Source organism: Plectropomus leopardus, chromosome 23 (genome assembly GCF_026936395.1).
Source record: "Plectropomus leopardus strain MGB_pleo_1.0 chromosome 23, ASM2693639v1, whole genome shotgun sequence".
NCBI classification, from domain to species: domain Eukaryota; kingdom Metazoa; phylum Chordata; class Actinopteri; order Perciformes; family Serranidae; genus Plectropomus; species Plectropomus leopardus.
The window spans coordinates 124,673-143,754 of NC_142198.1; the positions used below are offsets into that span (position 1 = coordinate 124,673).

General features: G+C 39.1%; 2 protein-coding genes across 4 annotated transcripts in view; one reads left to right on the top strand and one right to left on the bottom strand.

Annotated features, from left to right (window-relative positions):
* The window catches only part of sorcs2 (sortilin-related VPS10 domain containing receptor 2), a 671,324-nt gene that overhangs the window by 59,816 nt on the left and 592,426 nt on the right, over positions 1 to 19,082 (top strand). The window lies entirely within an intron of this gene.
* Positions 14,244 to 18,152, bottom strand: LOC148185572 (uncharacterized). The gene is made up of 3 exons (XM_088073653.1): positions 15,845 to 18,152; positions 15,533 to 15,688; positions 14,244 to 14,630 (listed from the first exon to the last, which is right to left on the bottom strand). Exons 1-3 carry the CDS (start codon positions 16,463 to 16,465, stop codon positions 14,319 to 14,321), a joined length of 1,089 nt encoding a protein of 362 aa, XP_087929779.1. The 5' UTR covers positions 16,466 to 18,152; the 3' UTR covers positions 14,244 to 14,318.

Consider the following 19,082-nt stretch of genomic DNA (forward strand, 5'->3'; position numbering starts at 1 on the left):
AACCCGTCAGGCCCAGGGGATTTTTCGTTGTGCACCGATCTAATTGCTTCTGTAATCTCTGAAAGTTTTAAGGGGCTATCAAGTAGTTGCTGATCTTCTGATGATATTTTTGGTATGTCTATCTGCGCAAAGAATTGTGACATTTGAATCCCATTGCTCGGGGACTCTGAAGTGTAAAGCTGGGAGTAAAATTCCCTGAAGGCATGGTTAATCTCACCAGGGTCAGAGGTAATTGTACCTGTGTTATTACGAATTTGTGTTATCTGGTTTGAAGCGTTCCTAGATTTCAGCTGTTGGGCAAGTAGGCGGCCGGCTTTATCCCCCGATTCGTAAAACATGCCTCGAGAATGTAGTAATAATTTTTCAGCCTCTTTTGTTGACAAAAGGTCAAGTTCAGTTTGAAGTTTCAATCTCTCCTTATAAAGATCGGGTGACTGGTTGATTGAATGTTGGGCATCTATATTGGCAATAGAGTCTTCTAATTCCTTCTGCCGTACTCTGCGGCACCTGCTAGCATGAGCTGTGTAAGAGATAATTTTGCCTCTGATAAAAGCCTTCAAAGTTTCCCATAGCAACGTAGGAGGTGTGTCTTCTGTTTTATTAGTCTCCAGAAAAAAGTCAATGGCTTCAGAGATCTGTTTGCAGAAGTCGGAGTTGGATAATAAAAGGGTATCAAAGCGCCAAGACCTGAAACTCTTATGTTTCAATCCAAATCGGAGATCAAGAATTACAGAAGAATGATCTGATGCAGCTATTGACGAATATTGAGTGGAGACTATGGAAGAGATGAAAGTCTTGTCAATGAGGAAATAGTCGATGCGCGAGTAGGTCCGGTGTACATGCGAAAGGAAAGAGTATTGCTTTGCCGAAGGGTTCAAAAATCTCCATGGGTCAACGTACCCGTATTGTTCCATGAAAGCAGAGAGAGTCCGAGCCATTTTGGAAGGTACTGTATTTTTGGGGCTAGACTTATCGAGCAGGGGGTCTATGACACAGTTCATATCTCCTCCCATTATTAATGCGTGAGAGTTTAAGTTTGGGAGAGAGGATAAAAAAGTTTTCATAAAAGCGTGGTCATCCCAATTAGGGGCATAAACTGAGACAAGAATGACGGGTTTCTGGTATAGTGTGCCAGACACAATAATATAGCGGCCATTCGTATCTGCGGAGACATCTTCAGGGGTAAAAAGAACATTTTTCCTAATTAGTATGGCTGCACCCCTTGTTTTCTGGTTGAATCTTGAATGAAATATCTGTCCTATCCAGGGTCTACAAAGCCTCTGGTGATCAGTGTTAAGTAAATGTGTCTCTTGAAGAAGCATTATATCTGCTTTTAGGCTCTGAATGTGTGAGAAGATCTTTGTGCGCTTAATTGCTGCGTTCATGCCACCAACATTCAACGAGATAATCCTTACCACCTGTCCGCCGCTCGCCCCTGCGTTAGTCGTGCTAGTCATAGCATGATACGTGGTGTATGTTGCCTCGAATCAGTAGTACAATAAGAGCAACCTGGCAAAACAGTAAAGGAAAATTATAGCAGGTAAATAAAACAAACAAACAAAAAGTTAAAGAAAAATGATGAAAAAGACAAAAGTTCAAGTCAAAGCAGTAAATGTATGTAGTTGTCCTACCTAACCGCTTCTGCCCTTCCCATTCCGTCCCATCCCACCTCCCATCCTCCCTCCCTTTTAATCCCATGGTACCTACATAGCATCTTTTTCCCAAGCACATTGGCACTCTCTAACTAACCTTAGTCTAGTCTCCCACCATTTCACAAAGTCTCGGTTCCCATGTGTGGCTACTGTAACCCCATTATTAGCATGAACTAGAAACAGTGTCTTATTATTATGTTAACAACGTTATATAACAGTGAAGCAATTTAGTTGAATGTATAACGCCTCATGAGGGCAGTCTTAACATGACTGCATAGTACCAGAGCCTTACCGGAACAAATGAAGAATTTAAATAAAATAAATAAATGAATAAAAAAAATAAAATAAAATAAAAAAAATAGATATGCATACACATACAGAAACACACATACACATACGCAGACATGTGCACATACATACACGTACATACACAGACATGCACACATACATATGAGGGAAAAAAAACAAAAACAAAAAAAAACAAATGGTTGGGCATTGCTGTAGAGAAAAATATTTGAGGAAATTATTAAGCAATTACATGTAGGATGCCTTAAAATTGTCACGTGGATGGAGAAAAATGACTGAAAATAAAATAAAAAATAAATAAATAAATAAATAAAAGAAAATAAAAGAAAAAAAAAAAATAAAATAAATAAATAAATAAATAAATAAATAAATAGATAAAAAATAATAATTAAAAAAAAAAAAAAGGGAGAGGGGAGAGGCCCCTTAACAGATTTTTGCTTCATGAGGTGCAGAGATAGTGGCATGGTAATATTTAGTTCCACCATGTTGCTTTAAACTAGCCATCAACAAATATTCCTGTGTAATCAGACATGTAATGAAACAGACTCAACAGAAAATCACTGAAACAACTCCTGAATGAACTTAATCTTAACAGTGAACATGTATGACGCCAAACGGCATCAGTAAAGTTGGCTCTTAACAGCCAGCCCCATCCACTTATCTTATAAGTCGCCCTAAACAGAATACAGATAAGTGTCCGAGGTGTTTACCTGTTAGGGCCTCCATACATAAGAGTTCCCTGTGGTTTTAATATAAAGGGTGAGACCGGGTAATTCACCAACCGTGACCATTCTCAGTCTTCGGCTTCGGTTCGTGGCATGTCAGGATGAGTTGGCGATTCCCGTTGATAAGAGTCCACGAAGCCGGAGGCTTCTGCGGGAGATGAGAATCCTTTACGAGACCCATCTTTCAGCGTGATCATTAGCCTAGCTGGGAACAGCAGAGATGGCTTCAGACCCAGATTGTAAAGGCTCGACATGACTTCACGGTATCTTGTGCGCTGCTCAAGGACCTCAGGAGTGTAGTCCTCGAAGATCCGGATCGGCTTCCCCTGGAACTGAAGTTTACTGCGCTGTTTGCGGGCCTCTCGGATGACCAGCTCTCTCGTTTGGTAGCGGTGAAAGCGGATGATGACAGCCCGTGGCTTTCCTCCTGGAGGCGGCCTGGCAGTGAGTGCTCTATGTGCCCTATCCAGCTCAGGGGGAGACTGCAATGTTTGTCTGCCAAATATCTCAACAAGTAGATCCGAAAAGAAGGCCGTAGGTCGGGGACCCTCGATAGACTCCGGTAAGCCGATGATTCTTATGTTATTCCTCCGGCTCCGGCCCTCTAGATCAGCTGCCTTAGCTGCTAGCTTGGTGTTGCTATCGGCTAGCGCCGCACACTTCTTCTCCAGCATGCCCATCCTCTGTTCCAAAATGTTAGCGCTGGTCTCAACTGAAGCGATGTGTCGGTCATGGTCTTCTACAGTGGCCTCGGTTTTAACCAGTTTCTCCTCCAGAGACGTGAAAGCCGTTTTAAACTCGGTTGAAATCGCTGCCCTGTGTTCTTCTAGCAGGCTGGCTATGCTAGCGACACACGGGCTACCACATGCGGCAGGAGTGTAGTCTTTTATAGCGTCGTCTTTTTTCGTGTTTTTAGCTGTTTTAGAAGTCATCTTGTCGATTTACTCACTTGCTTGTCGACACGGAGTATTTTGAAGCATCGGGGTGTTGAAAGCGTAGTGTTCTTTAAAAAGATAGCGGGAGAGCGAGACTAGTGTAGCCACTACATACCGGATCTCGACTGGAACTCCTCAATGAGCATTTTTTTGTCTTGGATTTTAACATGATATATAAATTTAAATAAGAAATGATTTCATTTAGGGTTAATTTTCTTCCAGTCAGCTGAGTAACTGTTTCAGCTTTTGTCAGTGTTAATTGTACAACTACAGCCTGACCTTCAGTAGTTCTCCTTGATGACTGGTCCAATTGGGAATGTGTTGTGTTAAAAGCTTTTCCTTTTCTCTCTCTCTCTTTACTCTCTTTTCTTTTGAGAACTAAAACCCAAGATCATTAAATTTGCATGATACATACAAATGTTAAGATTTGAACACCCCAACTAGCCAGGCAGCAGAGTATGCAGGCTGAGAGTGGTGAGTTGATTTCCTCATCCTGATAAGTGACCCATAGCTAGTGCCATCACTATGTAATGCCAATTACAAAAAACACAACCAATATTTGTACAAATAGATGAACAACAGAAAGTTAGCAGAAGTGAGAGGGGACTGGAAAAATGTTGAACCGGTCAGGGAGGATGTAGAGCTTGGGGTGCAGCCAAATGTCCTTCTTTTGCACTGCTACTGTGGGAGCTTCTTCTTGGACTTCTTTTCTTCAGACAGGTCGCTCCTGAACAAGTGGTTCTTAGATTTTCAGGTCAAATCCAAAGCTGTTAAGGAAGTTTTCAGGATATCCTTGAAGTGCTTTGGGACTTTGCAATTGGTTGTCATATTTCAGATCAACAACAAAGACTTATTTAGGCAGTCTCTGATCACAGTCCATCTGAGCAGTGCCTTTGTAAGCAGGATAGGTATGCTGGGATCATTGGCCTTACTGAGGACTTTAGTGTCAGGGATTCTGCCCTGCCACTTGTCCTCAGCATTTTACTCTGTCAGCTCAGCTGGACATGATTTAGTTTCCTAACATGGCACTAGTAGACTGTCCAATATAGAAGATATGGCCTGGTAGACCTTAGTTCTGTCTCCTGCTTGATGCGGCTGCAACCTTTTGATCATTTCCAAAGGTAGTGGACTGAGTGTAGGAAGCGGGTTGGTAGAGTACTTCAGTCTTTGTGGAGATTGCTAGGCCTAAATTGTTGCAAGCTGAGCTGAAGCCATACTGGCCTGTTGTTGTTGTTATGGCTTCCCACTGCGTAGAGCAGTATTAACCTCAATGTATTTGTATTATGAACATTGACCAATGATGGGAAGTAAAGTCAATTAATTCACTCAACTGAGGTACTTTAACCCTTTGAAATGTGAAAAAAATTGGTTTGATTCCTTTCAAAATCAAAATGGTTTCTTTGATGAACTGGATGGACTGACCTTGTGGGAGCTACTGTACTAGAATAAACAGAGTAATGACAACAGAAGTTCAAAAAGCTCGGGTATCACGTGACTCATGAAGGCTTTGAATAGTTCCCAGAAGTGTCTGGCGGGCCATTTGATTACAATGATTTACAATATACACGGAATGCATTGTATGTAGTTTCATTATTATCTTGTTTTTTAAAGTAAAACATGCTAATATTTCCAGATTAAATATAACAACTATGGTTAGATTAAATTGATTAATCTTACACTACGGAGCCTCACATTTTTCAGCAGCTCAAGAATCAGAGGCAATAGAAAAAAAGCGACTGAGTGCTAGATAAGGGTAAATGTTAAATATCAAGGTTAAATATCTAAAATAAATATATATAAAGTTTCACAAAGCTAAAAACATTCACCCTCAAATTATATTTCTGTTTACAGTAATAGTTTTTACAATAAATTAAATTAATTATTAAGAGCAGGACAATTTAAATTAACAGGCAGTTAGTGGCCAACGATATGTGTACAGTATACACAGTACAGTGTGCTAATGTTAGTTTACTCTGTTAGCATATCTGTTATTGCTTCGTAAATCCACTAATTTAGCGGTAGATAATCCAATATCATGCTTTAATGCACATGCTAATTAAGCTAAAATATGCTGATGATATAAAAAAAAAAAAAACAATTCTTTAGATGTCTTAACTTTAAAAGCCTATCACAAATGGTCCTCTCTGCTGCAACTCCACTGCGCTGCTAGCAATTAATGCTACTTCCGGGAACTATTTAAAAGCTCCACGTTCCGCCGCTGCTGTGAAAAAATGGTCCACTGGAGCGGACCCTGGTGGGAGCCATTTGGACACAAGACTCTGATGCAAATTAAAAAAAATGCACTGCAGGAATTGAATGATGTCACTAGCAGCAGCATGCCCAAAGAACTGGATGGAATTTCTATAGTAGCTATTTTAATCAACTCATCCTTTAACTCCAAACATGTAGCAGGATCAAGGACACACAAGTAATTTTGTTTTTTTAAACTTGGTTTAAAAAATGACCAATAAATCTACCTGAGTCCTTCCACCCAAAGGTGGTTATTATACCGAAGAGCTATGACCTTGTTCTAAAACTTTACAATGTTACATCAGCACTTTAAATTGTTTTTGACCCAGAAGCAGATTCAGAGACTGAAGAGTAATTGAATGGTTTTATTGATAACTGAAGACTGGCAGGCAGGCAGTGTGGATATTGCAGCAGGTTGGAGGAGCAAAGGAGGGACAGGCAGGCAGGCAGACGTGGCTCGAAGTTGAGAGACAGGATCCTTAGATCAGGGTTTGGGCAAGACGTTCTTGGGCGAGGCAAGGTATCTGAGAACAAGGAAAATGAAGGTTAGATCGCAAATCGTTAAAACACAAATCATAAACTTGGTTCAGCCGATTACAATACCACATGTGGCAAAGGGATAATCTAGTGCTGAGTGGAGGAAAGCCTGGGCTGCGGTCGAAAAGTTCAAATAATCTCCTTTCCTAATCACTTTTTCTTAACCTCTAGAGAAAACGTCACAAGGTCAAGGAAAGATGTGAAGGAGAATTCATAAGGACTTAGGAAAAGATGATCGCAGTGTTTAGAGAATCCGACTGCACTTCTCCTCGGCTCTGTGATGATGCGATGGCGTTTGTTCATGTGGGTCTGCTGTGATGAAACTACAGTGTTCACATGATGGACCACAAAAAGCACATCCTCACTGGATTGGTTTTTATGTAAAAAAGTTTTTTTTCGTAATTGTTTTATTTGTGTTTTCTTTTAAAAACTTTATTTGCTGCCTTCTTCAAGTCTTTTGTAACGTGGGTCTTCAAAAGCGCACCATAAACTCTGAGTGTCAATATTATGATTGTGACTATAATTATTATTATTAATATTATTATGTTATTGTTATTATCTTAATCATGCCTACTTTGTTTTGTGCATACTCGCCATGTTGTTGAATGCACGTTATGAAGTCTAAATGAGGACAACCCGGTGACAATATTACATCATTACCAAGGTGAGAATTAAAATAAAAAGGAAAATACGCTCCCAGTCACGGAAGTGAAATGTAACGTTGTCACACGAGATGGTTGCTCACACTCACCCTCCTTTCCCCTCAAAAATAATCCTCATGAATCCTCATATGACTTTGGGAAAATGACTGTGGATCTGTGATGTCATGAAACAGCTGATTCTGCAAATAACGGCCAATGTCGCGCGTCATTTTAAAAGTTGTCGCCACAAAGAATTGTGGGGTGGATTCTCTCCTTTCCTTTCGTAGGAGCCAAATATTGATATTGTTTTATCCTATGGCTGGAGTCTGAGATTGGAGGAACTGAGATGGGAAGAAAAAAGCCATAAAGGCCCAGGATGCAGCCTGAAGGATGTGGCTAGAGCAGGAGGACAGTCTTTTGAGCTCATTTACCAGAACCCTGCTCCTCTCAAAGGAATATTTAGTTTATTTTTACAATCCTTATTTTATTATGTCATGGCATCCTGAGCCTTTTGATCATATTTTATTTTGTAATAAAAGATTATTTTTTTTTTGAACATCTTGTGGTAAGAAATATAAAGAAATAACCACTACAACAAGTCAAAAGACTCCTTTCATGAAGCTTAAGGACACTAGGACATCATCAAGCAAACAAAGGAGGAACTCTGACAACAAAGAGTAGGCCTGAATGGCACATGCAGAGCTGGATGGTGAACACATGGCCTGATTTTTTGGAAGCATGGTATGTACTCCCTTCTATGTATTTCACACACAGAGAAACAGAATCAAGGAAACAAAGGAAATCTGCATAGGAGTGGATTTTATTGAGAGATTGTTCAAACCTTATGGAGTCTGCAATAGGAGTGGATTATTGGATGGTTTGGATAATGTCTGGACAAAGAATTAACAAACATGGCTCACACTATGAAACAAAGTGAAGAGGAGGAATTCGAGTCTATGATCTTGAACACAGGCACAGAAATGGAGGAAAGTGAACATGCAACCAAATTAAGAAATGTTAGAAAAGAAAAACTTGCACATTTAGCTAGAAGGAAAAATATACCGATTGAACTTATGGAAGATGCATTATGTGTGCATGAAGTTAAAGAAAACCTTCTTAAATATACAGAAATGTTGAAAGACTTAGACCTGCACATGCAGCCTATCGTGATCTTTCGACAGAAAAAGAGGCAAGTGAAGATAAATGTGAATGAATGGTTTGAACCTAAAATGGCTGAAATTAATATTTTTCTTTCTTCTGTGTCTGAGTGGCTGACTGAAAACTGGTGAATTTCATGACAGTGTACCATAGGCTTCTAGTCTTGGATCCAGCTCTAGTGCCTCCTCTGTTACATCTGCAAGGATTTGGGCAGAAGCAGAAAGTGCAGCTCTTATGGTTAAGGTGGCCACTCTGAAAGAAAAACAAGATCTAGAGGAAAATGAGGAGGCATTAAACAAAGCAGTGAAATCACTGAAGCAGCAACATGAAGCCCTGGAGCTGAAAACACTGTTGGCAGCCTCATCACAGAAGCTTACAGTCCTCATGTCTGCTGAGGACCCACAGGCCACACACCCTCCAACTGTGGAGAAACAGCCAGGCCTGGTATCAGAGTCACCAGCTCAACCACCTGCCAAAACACAACAAAATGAAGGTAAAGATTCAATGAATGATTACCTGGAAGAAATGTCAGCTAAAAACAATACAGTAGACAATGAATTTCTTTCCTTAGACAAAGCATATAAAGCTCTTTCTATGGTACAAACCCCAAAGATGGTGTCTACTTCCAACCTATCCTTACACAATCAGAAAACAAGAAAACAAGCTCAGTTCAAACATCAAGTCCTCTAAATCCTTTAACAGAGGATCTATTAACAACTTCCATTGTATCTACACAGGTCCCTAACGAAGCCACAACAACTTCACAGAGCAATTTGGGTTACGACAAACTCACAAATATACTCCAAAGTCAAAATGATATAACATCGATTCTCGTGAAGCAACAACTGTCTAATCTCCCATGTAAAGAAGTCCCAATCTTCAGTGGTGACATTTTGTTGTACAGATCATTTTTTAGAGCCTTTGAGCATGCAATTGAGCTCAAGACTGACAGTAGTGCAGATAGATTGTACTTCCTTGATCAGTACACTAGTGGCCTCCCTAGAGATCTTGTCAGAAGTTGTCTTCACATGAACCCAGATAGAGGTTAAGAGGTTATATAAATAAGGAGAAAATTAACTTCTTAAAAGGGAAGGAATTTGCTTTGGCTGTCTACAGCAGGGCCCCATTAGCAAATATTGTAAGAAAAAACTAATGTGTTCAGTGTGTTCCGAACAGCACCCTGGTGTCCTGCATGTTGAGCCATTCGCAAGTAAACCAAAGCAAGATCTGGAAGTTTCAGGAGTTGATGAGAACAATTTTATACAGATACCTGATGCATTCACACAAAAGGAAATGCCTGTAACTGCTGACAATATACCAAGAAAGAAGGATCTTGCTAAGTGGCCATACCTGCAAAAGGTCAACATCCCAGAGATAGACAGCAACATTGAGCTGCTAATAGGATCCAATGCACCTAAAATCATAGAACCCTGGGAAATCATAGAATCCTCAGTGAAGACCCTGGTAGGATGGATGATCAATGGACCCCTAGGTGGAGAACCCAGTTCTTCCAATGACTGTTACTCTGCCACAGTAAATAGGATCTCTGTAGCAAACCTGGAAAAACTGCCGATCAGTCAGTACAATCATGGCTTTAATGAAAACGCATTGGAGGAAAAGCAGGAAATGTCACTAGAAGACAAAAGGTTGATCCAGATTGCAAATGACTCTACACTATACTGTACCCTTCAGGAAAGATGATGTGCAAATGCTTAATAACCGCCATATTGCCATGCAATGTCTCCTGAGCCTAAAAATAAGGTTCAAGAGAAATGAATCTTTCCAAAATGAGTATATAGACTTTCTTAGTGATGTTTTAGCCACAGGATATGCAGAGGTGGTTCCACTGGAAGAAGTTGAACATATCAGAGGAAGAACCTGGTACATTCTACATCATGGAGTCTACCACCCCAAGAAGAAAACCCTCGGGGTGGTGTTTGACTGTGGTGCATCCCTAAACTCTGAACTTTTGCAAGGCCCTAACCTAACTAACTCATTAGTTGGAGCCCTGCTCAGTTTTAGACTGGAACCCATAGCACTTATGGCAGATATCAAATCTGCGTTCCATCAAGTTAGGGTCTCTTAATCAGATGCTGTGACTGGAGTCTAAAATGGGAGGAACTGAGATGGGAGGAAAAAAGCTATAAAGGCCCAGGATGTAGCCTAAAGGGTGTGGCTGAAACAGGAGGTCAGTCTTTTGACCTCATTTACAAGAATCCTGCTCCTCTCAAAGAAATATTTAGTTTATCTTTACAATCCTTATTTTATTATGTCATGGCATCCTGAGCCTTTTGATAATTTTTTATTTTGTGATAAAAGATTCATTATTTTCTGAACATCTTGGATTTTTTAATAATGTAGAGCGTCAAGACTACTTTGCAGAAGAAGAAAGAAATATAGAAATAGAAATAGAAATAGAAATAAGAAATATAAAGAAATAACCACTACACCTTTGGTAAAGGATGCTCCAGTGTATCCTATGCTAAAGGAGATCATAAAGTAAGCATTGATGCCCCTTTCCTTAATATTAGGAGAATTTGAACAACTTTTATTATGGTAGCCGCTCAGGTACAACCTATTCATCTGACTCAGTTAGGAACCTTCCTTAGCAAAAAGAGGTATTCGACCACAGCCCTGGAGTTCTTGTAGGATTGTTGAGTGAAAAGAAACAGCTGCGCAACAGTGTCAGTGGAGCAGTGAAGCCACGCCTCTAATTCACACTAAAAGATAGACAAGAAAAAACACACACCCAACAGACAGGGGAAAACACTAGGAAAACATGAAATGGAGGAAACATAAGGGAACAGGCAGAGAAGTGTGATGATGTCACAGCCTGGACTGTGACATACAATACTCAGCTGGATATTACTCAGGAATTGAGTACTTAGCAAGCACAATAAAACTCATTAGCTTGTAACTTGATAGACTGCTTGCCCTGCCCTGGCTCCATTCTGTACCTCTTTTTCATTGATTTGTATGTTCTCATTTAGTTCTGACTGGCAACTGGAGAGCCAAGTCTTTACCCCGCCATGAGTATTCACAGCTTTTTTTTTTATTTTTAAATTTTTTTTTCTTTATTGCAATAGTTCTTTCAGTCTCTTCCAGGCAATTTGTTTACATTACACTTCAGTCCACTGCACATTTTCATATTTGTTTTAACAATTAAATTAATAAGGATAACTAAGAGGCTCAAACACAAAAATATTTACACAAACCAACAAAGCTAAGAAAGATAAGGAAATTTGCACAAACCAACAACTAACAAAAATAGGCAAAAAACACAAGAAAAACAATTCAAGAGATGAAATGAACCAATACATAAATACATAAAAATAATAGAAAACAATAAGAAAAAAAGAAAAAAGACAAAAAGGGAAAAGAAAAAGTGGTAGGACAGGGTAAGTAGGGTTGTTGGGTTTGGGGAAGGCTTGGCTATAGGAGGAGAGTAGGAATGTAGGCTACCTACTTTACTATTTTGTGCAAGGCAAAAAAATAACAAAACAGTTTGTAAATTCTATGTTTTGGATACACCTTGTTCCATTTTTTTTTTGGTCTCTAATTGTAAACGTTAATTCTTCTATCTCTAGAATTTGTTCTATTGCTGATATCCCTGAGTTCAAATTTGGTGAATTTGACTGTTTCCATGTTCTCGTCTCTTGCTTTAAAGCAGTTACGCAATATATTAAAGAGGTTTCTATCAGCCAGTTTTATTGTTTCCAGTAGATTAATACCCAACCAGTTTTCTAGTTTTAAAGATGCTTTTAAATCAAAAAGTATTTTTTAATAAAAAAATATATATATAGTTTTCCCAACATCTTCCTACAATTGTTTCAGTATATGACACCATAAGCACATGTGTGGTGTGCTTTTTGTTCCCCACATCCTCTCCAGCAGCTCGTCCCTGCTAAAGGGTAACATTTACCATACGTGTCAGGAGTCATAAAATACCTCATGCTCACTTTCCTTTGTATTTACAGCCGTGATCATGACAGCACTCAGTGGACCTTTAATGGAGCTTTTTGCCATTCGTCCCCCCTTTATACCCCCATTTACTTTCTTTCTTCCATCTGTTGTTAATGCATTTAATTTAGGTTGGGATAATGAGTTATTACAACTGTTACTACTATCAGCAGCAAGGGCAGACTTGCATTTTTCCAAGCGTGTGTGTTATGATCTCCTTTTGTCATTGACAAGAAATTACTGCATTTTATTTCCAGTGGTCAATACCATGACATAGTTCTGCCATATCATAATCCAATCCAAATTGACAAAATATTTTCAGAAAACACAGCCTCCAAGCATATATGGCACTTAGGTTCGAGCATGTTCTCAAGTAAATAGTTTAAAATTTTCTTTCGTGAACAGATTTCTTTCTGGAAATACATGATACCCCAGATGTTTCCATAGCACTCTGTGGCAATATCTGAAGGCATATGTCAGGGGACAAATAATTTCTTATATTTTATACAGAAATAGAAAATGTTCTAAATTATGAATAAGAAGCTAACTCTGAATTGCTACAATAGATTAAAAAACACGCTTACTCAACTACGTTAGATCCCTACAAGGAAAAAAAAAAATGTTATTCCAAAGTTTAAATCCAGACAAACTTACTATGAATATGGTAACAGAGCAGGCACTTGCACTACAGCTCAAACAGCAATATCCTATATCAGCGATTAATGGAGGTACAAATACAACTGCACACAATAATACACTGAAAAAAAAAGTCTGTTGGATTTACATAAAAAAAACATGTACATCGGTTGCACATATTAAAGTTATGTTTGCTCGAATTTATAACTTTATGCTCTGTACATTAAATTATGACTTGTTAAAACAACATGACTTTCTTTTATTAATTCAAAATATTTCTTTTATTTTAAGTATATTAGCTTGTCTTACGCTAAACTGACTGATTTTTTTTATGTTAAATGAACACTTTTCTTTAATGTGTATGATATTTAATTATCATCGGCTGGATAAACATGATTTTTTTGCGTGAAGCTAACCTAACTTTCACAGGTAAATCAGACACTATTAAGTTTGGTCCTACTTTAAATATTTAATTACTTTCATAAGCTGATTTGTAATTTAAGAAATTAATTTCTATACTCCCACCCCCACTTAATGCAGCCAAATCTTTTACCTACATTCACTAAAAATAAGCAAGCACATGTGGCAATAGACCAACATATCTATAATTAATTCCAGACAGTGCATAATAACCATTCATAACTACTCAAAATACAACTTTCTGTGTACTAACTGGGTAATCTAATATGTACAGTAAATCACATTATATTGACAATTCAATGGAAAGATAAACACTATTTGAAAATTTCGATTAATATTTATTAGAACATTGTTTCAAGATGTAGTTGTAATACTGTAGTTAACATCTTTAAGGAGGTTCAGTGGTTAAAAAAAAAAAGAAATTGCAGTGTTGAAAATACAGTGTGTGGGTGTGTGTGTGAGAGTATGAGAGTGTGTGAGTGTGTATCAGTGTTTACAGTCTCGACAAAATCACCCCAAACTCTACAAAATGGGAGTAGGAATCTATTTCAGTTCAATAAAAATAATAATAGTAGGGGAAAAAGCCCCTCACCTGCCCAGATAAATGAAACAATTATTAGAGGTAGATGAAATATTGCATAAAGTATTACCAGCAAACAAGTTGGATAGCATTTTTTTTTACCCAACAAAGACAGAACATTATTGGTGAACTAGGACCTGAAGCCAAAGCTACAGTGACCACACATTAAAACTCGTCATACGACACACTGACACGGAGAGAATTTTCGCTTGAATATACACCTGTCCTTTCACTCTATGGTACTCAGCACACATCCTGCCCATGACCACATGACATGTAAATGTTGCATAATGTGAAACACTGAAACAATTATAGTGGCTTGTTTCCAACTACCAGTATTCACAGTAAACAAAAATCACCCCAAACTCTCAAAATGGGGGGTCCTCTTACAGTTCCATTTAAGAAAGGCAAAAAAAAAGCCTCCCACCCACACAAAAGAAAAGTCCAACAACTGGAAGAGGTAGGTGAAATGATGAACGTCTTGCAAGAAATCAAGCTGTTGAGCCTGTATAGCCAGTTCACTGATAAAGTCTGTTCTTCAGGACTTGGGCTTTTTTGGACAGTGTATTGCCTTCAAGCTCCATGACCACCTTCTGCAGTACTTCAAAGGTGTACTTGAGTTCACCAGGGTAGTTTAAGTTCAAACAATAAATCAGGCCAAACAACATGGCAGCAGCTAAGGGAACATTGTCCAAATCCTGCAGCACAATCTGGGACTCAAGGACAACGCCAATGTCCTCTGGTTTTTTGCTGGCATCTCTGTGTTTCCAGACGTATATACCCATAGTGGTTTCCTCAATGGACTCCTGGAGGAGGGATTCGTCTGCTGCCTGTACAATGCACAAAAAAGCATCAAGTGTTACAACATTACATGCACAGGCTCAAACCCACACGCAAAGACACACATTAATATTAAGATCACTACCATATTATCTTACAAGTTAGCTGACTGTCAAGTAATTACAATGAGTAGATGTTTTAAAGATGATATGTTATAGAAGTATCACTTTTTGAAGGCTCTTTAACATTGTTTGTCTTGCCTTCCGGCCCACAAAATGTGATATTTGACAAAAAAAATCTTTAATGTGCAGGCTCCTGAGGTTGAAATCCATGCAGTGTTAAGAGCTGTTCCCTGGTTGTCTGACAGTTATGTAATTAGTCTGAAATTTGCATAACACCACCCCTACCTGTGAACTGGTAGAAAGGGGTAAGCAGTGTTTCATTTGCATTTAAAAAAGGTACAGACACTAAAACCAGCCATTCTGAACAGGGCAGTTTTGAGCGGATGAAAAAATAGCTGTGATGTTTGATCCTTGGGGCATTTTGACCAAAGCATGTCACAAACATGTCATTAAGACACCTGGGAACTATTTTAATTTGTAGAAAAGGGTCATAATGTCTCATTTAAAGCTTATACAAATATGAAAGTTAACATCTCAACATAATAAACCTAAGTAATACTTACCACATACTCTCTCAATAGATTCTCCGGGTCCTCGTTCAGGTAAATGCAGAGTGCCTTTATGACACATTCTCTTCCCAGGTCCACATCATCATCCTAAGGCAGAAAAGCAGAAGCACAAGTTGTTTTATTTGAGTTCATGTCTGTGTGAATTCTCATTTGTCCAGGTAAAAGGCATCTCTGGGGATGAATCAAGTCAACTAGATGTAGTTTTTGTCTTTGAAGACACTCAATCAACTGTTACACCCCCACCCCAGAAAGTGTACTTACTTCATCCATGGGTGCCATGATGCCCACTAGGCGTCTGCCTATCTGTCCTCCTCTGTTTTTAAAAAGTTTGATCAGTTTCTCAGAGTGAACATCTAATTGAGATAGAAATCTGGACTGCAGGGGCATTGTTGTGATCCGCTTGAATTCAGCATTAATCTGAAAATGAGAATGATTAGAGACATCAACATGCGATGTGGCAACAATTTAGAAAAGCATTCATTAGAAAAAGAGAGTGTGAGAGTGTGAGAGTGTGTGTGTGTGTGTGTGAGAGAGAGAGAGAGAGAGAGAGACAGAGAATCATAAATCACATACCTCGCCTACTTCAAAAAGTGCTGGCCATCTTGCCTGGAAGTCTTTTATCATTGGTGTGTCGCAAACCACTTCCTTTCTCCTATATGCAAACGTCTTCTCCATTTTCATCCTTACTGCCTCCCTGTTGTTCTTCTTCTTAACATCTGAAACCAGCTCCATTCTCATACTCTCAAGACTCTTCTCAGATTCTCCAGTAGGATAAGGGGGGCAGTGGTTCACTTCAGACCTTCTTGGTTTTTTAATGCCAAAAGCAGGACTTGATTTGCCCTCTGGTTTGTGCTTGAGAGAGTTTATTGTCACCTCAGGACACCCAAGCTTTCTTAGGTGAGTGCGGTAGATTGCCAGTTTGTTCTTTAAACTGCATTTCCATCCAGCGTATCCTGAGAGGGAGCCTTTCTCAGTCAGGCAAGGATGCTTTGAGATTAGAGCCTCTCCAACCGTGTTAAAGTCTTTGTCAGAAGCATAAAGTTTGTACCGAACAATTTCTTGCACTAGGCCCTCAAGAATGTTGGACTTCAGTTTAGGATCCGGAATGAACAATATACCCTTTTCCCTGTAAGCTGCATTGCCCTGCTCAAGTTTCAACTCGACATCATAACTAAACTGAGGAACACGAAACATGCTCGGCCAAGATGACCGAGAGCTGGATGACTCTGACTCCAGTGAGGAGAGTATGTCGGTGTCAACACATCCACTGGACAGGGATGAAGATTCATCAAGGGAGCGATCCCTCTATCCTGTACTTCATCCATTGAAGTGAGGTTCATGAACTCATTTCCAAAGAGTGCATCCATAAACTGAAGTCTGAACTGAAAGTCAAGTCCACATTGTCTTTGTACCTCATCAACAAGTTCATTAACAGATCCAGGGAGTCCATTTTGGAAAGTCATCCTTTGGCTGCTGTTTTCACTTTGAGAAGTGCTGGGGTATTCATTCTTCTATGTCTCAGTCTGTAAAAAAAAAAAAAGATTTAAATTTTTTGTTAATCACAGTATTTTTCTTCTATCAATACAATAATTGATGCAAACATGTTAGGTTTCTTGTTTTCACTTTACTCAGATATAGTATGACCACTTGGCCAGAGAATTGATTCTAGTCACACTTTCATTATGTAATTTGCCCAACCACTATAGCTGATAAAATCCATCTGTACCAGCTTAAAGTTCATCCTGAAAACTAGACAGAGGTGGATAGAAATGAGGAGCCTAGGATGTGACCCACAACAATTAGTATGACATGCAATACAGTATGACCTATAATGGACAGAGACAATGGACAATACAGTGGACAATACACCGAGATTTCAGAGAAATTGGGTGAAACAGCATAGATGTGATGATACACAGGCAGGCAGAGTGACAGACTCCAAAGGCAAATGTCTTGTGAGAAAAAACAAACAAAAAAAATAAAAGAAAACACCCTCAGCATGCAGTACCCCCATCACCAAATGTGTGTATAAAACGAGCAATTACTTAGGACTGAAAGTATATCTTATTGTGATTCATTGTTCAGCCCTAGAATTAATCACCATTTTGGTGGTTAACCAACCTTTTATGCTGATCTTCCTCTTTAAGCTCACCATATGGCTTTATCCAACCGTGTAAGAGGCCAGTGGATAGGGGTCAGTGAGTTCACTCAGTGCCAGAAGTTTTACTTCACTGGATGGTGACAAGCTTAGCTCAAAGGCTCTGTAGTGTGTGTACCACCCACACAGCACTTTCACAATGAGGAACAACATCTCATTTATTACACACATCTGAATAATTTCAGCGAACTCTGATCCGTGGGCACCTATCACGCCATTGCTGTAGGCTATGCCATTACTTGCTGCATTCTTAGCAAGATGCACTTCAGATGTGCAAGGGGATTTTAGCGTTATAGCTGCAGCTACTTCCTCCTTCAATACATCAACTGGAACTATGGACACACTAGATACATCTAGGCAAGATTTACCATAAGATGGTGAGTTTATGTGAAATGCAATCATCATTTGATGTTTTGAAGCCAAAGTGAGTGGTACATTCTTGAAGCAACTTGTGTGTTTAACAATGTCCTTTAAGAAACTGTGTTTGGATTCAAATCGGATTGTCCAAACTGTGATTGGAGGGCCAAAACACCTTATCATCTGCGGGTAGTGTTCTAGATAGTGGTGTTTGGGTAGAAGTCTGACACCAGGGAACAGGTCTTGGTACCGCTGTCTGTGCTCAATGATTTTGCTTTCAAGGTATGAGATGGATTCATCTGTATGCACAGGAGCAACAACTAACTGCACAATATCTTTTAAATCCATCAAAACAAGCCATGCTGGCTCATTTTCTGGGACAAGGGGGCCAATCACAAATGGGAGAAACCTCAGTAGGCTCCAGTTTTCATGAGCGTTGCCACCAATATTTTTCCGACCCAGGAAACTCTGTGGTACAATATGTGGCTTGTTTGTTTTGTCCGACCATTTGTAAGGAAAAGTCAGTATAGCTTTATTCAGTTCATCTAATGTAAATAACTTCTTTGATATCATTAATGCCAAGCAGTGGGCCAGTTCAACGGGCACAATACCCTCAAAAACATCATGAGCTACATCGGGCGGAAAACCAGAGACAACATGAAAATGAGAAAGAGTTTTGGTAAAAATGCACTCTCTCTTAACACCAAAGCAATGTGTATCCTTCTCACTAGACGATTTTACATGATCTGCATCGCCATCTCTAGTTCTAAGGCTGAAAACACCAGAAGCAACATATTGATTCCTGAAATCACAACTCTTTGCTGTGCAAAAGCGACAGACGTAATCACCAGAAAAATTTTCTATGAACCCTGCAATACTATGCGCTCCTAAGTTGTCAGCCACAATACTCAATCAGCACTGTACCTTTAACACTCGGTCTACCAGAATTCTGCAACTACTAGAATGACCATAGCAGTCATTTTGACTGCTCGGACATTATTTGATTATAATTTGGATTATCATTAAAAACATCTAAGAATAAATTGGTGGAATAGGTAAAAAACACATCAAGACACTAAATGAAAACTATAATGAATCAGTGTTTTATTTATTTAATTGACACAACATAACTTCTCTGCAATTACACAGGCAAACTCGAACTGCAACCATTTTCTCTGTGAAATAAAAACAAATGTATCCTGCTTTCAAAATAGGTTGGTGTTATCATTAGACCTTAACAATGAAAAATGTTAACTATTATGAAGATTCTAAAATGCTGTGATGGCTGCCAGCCAG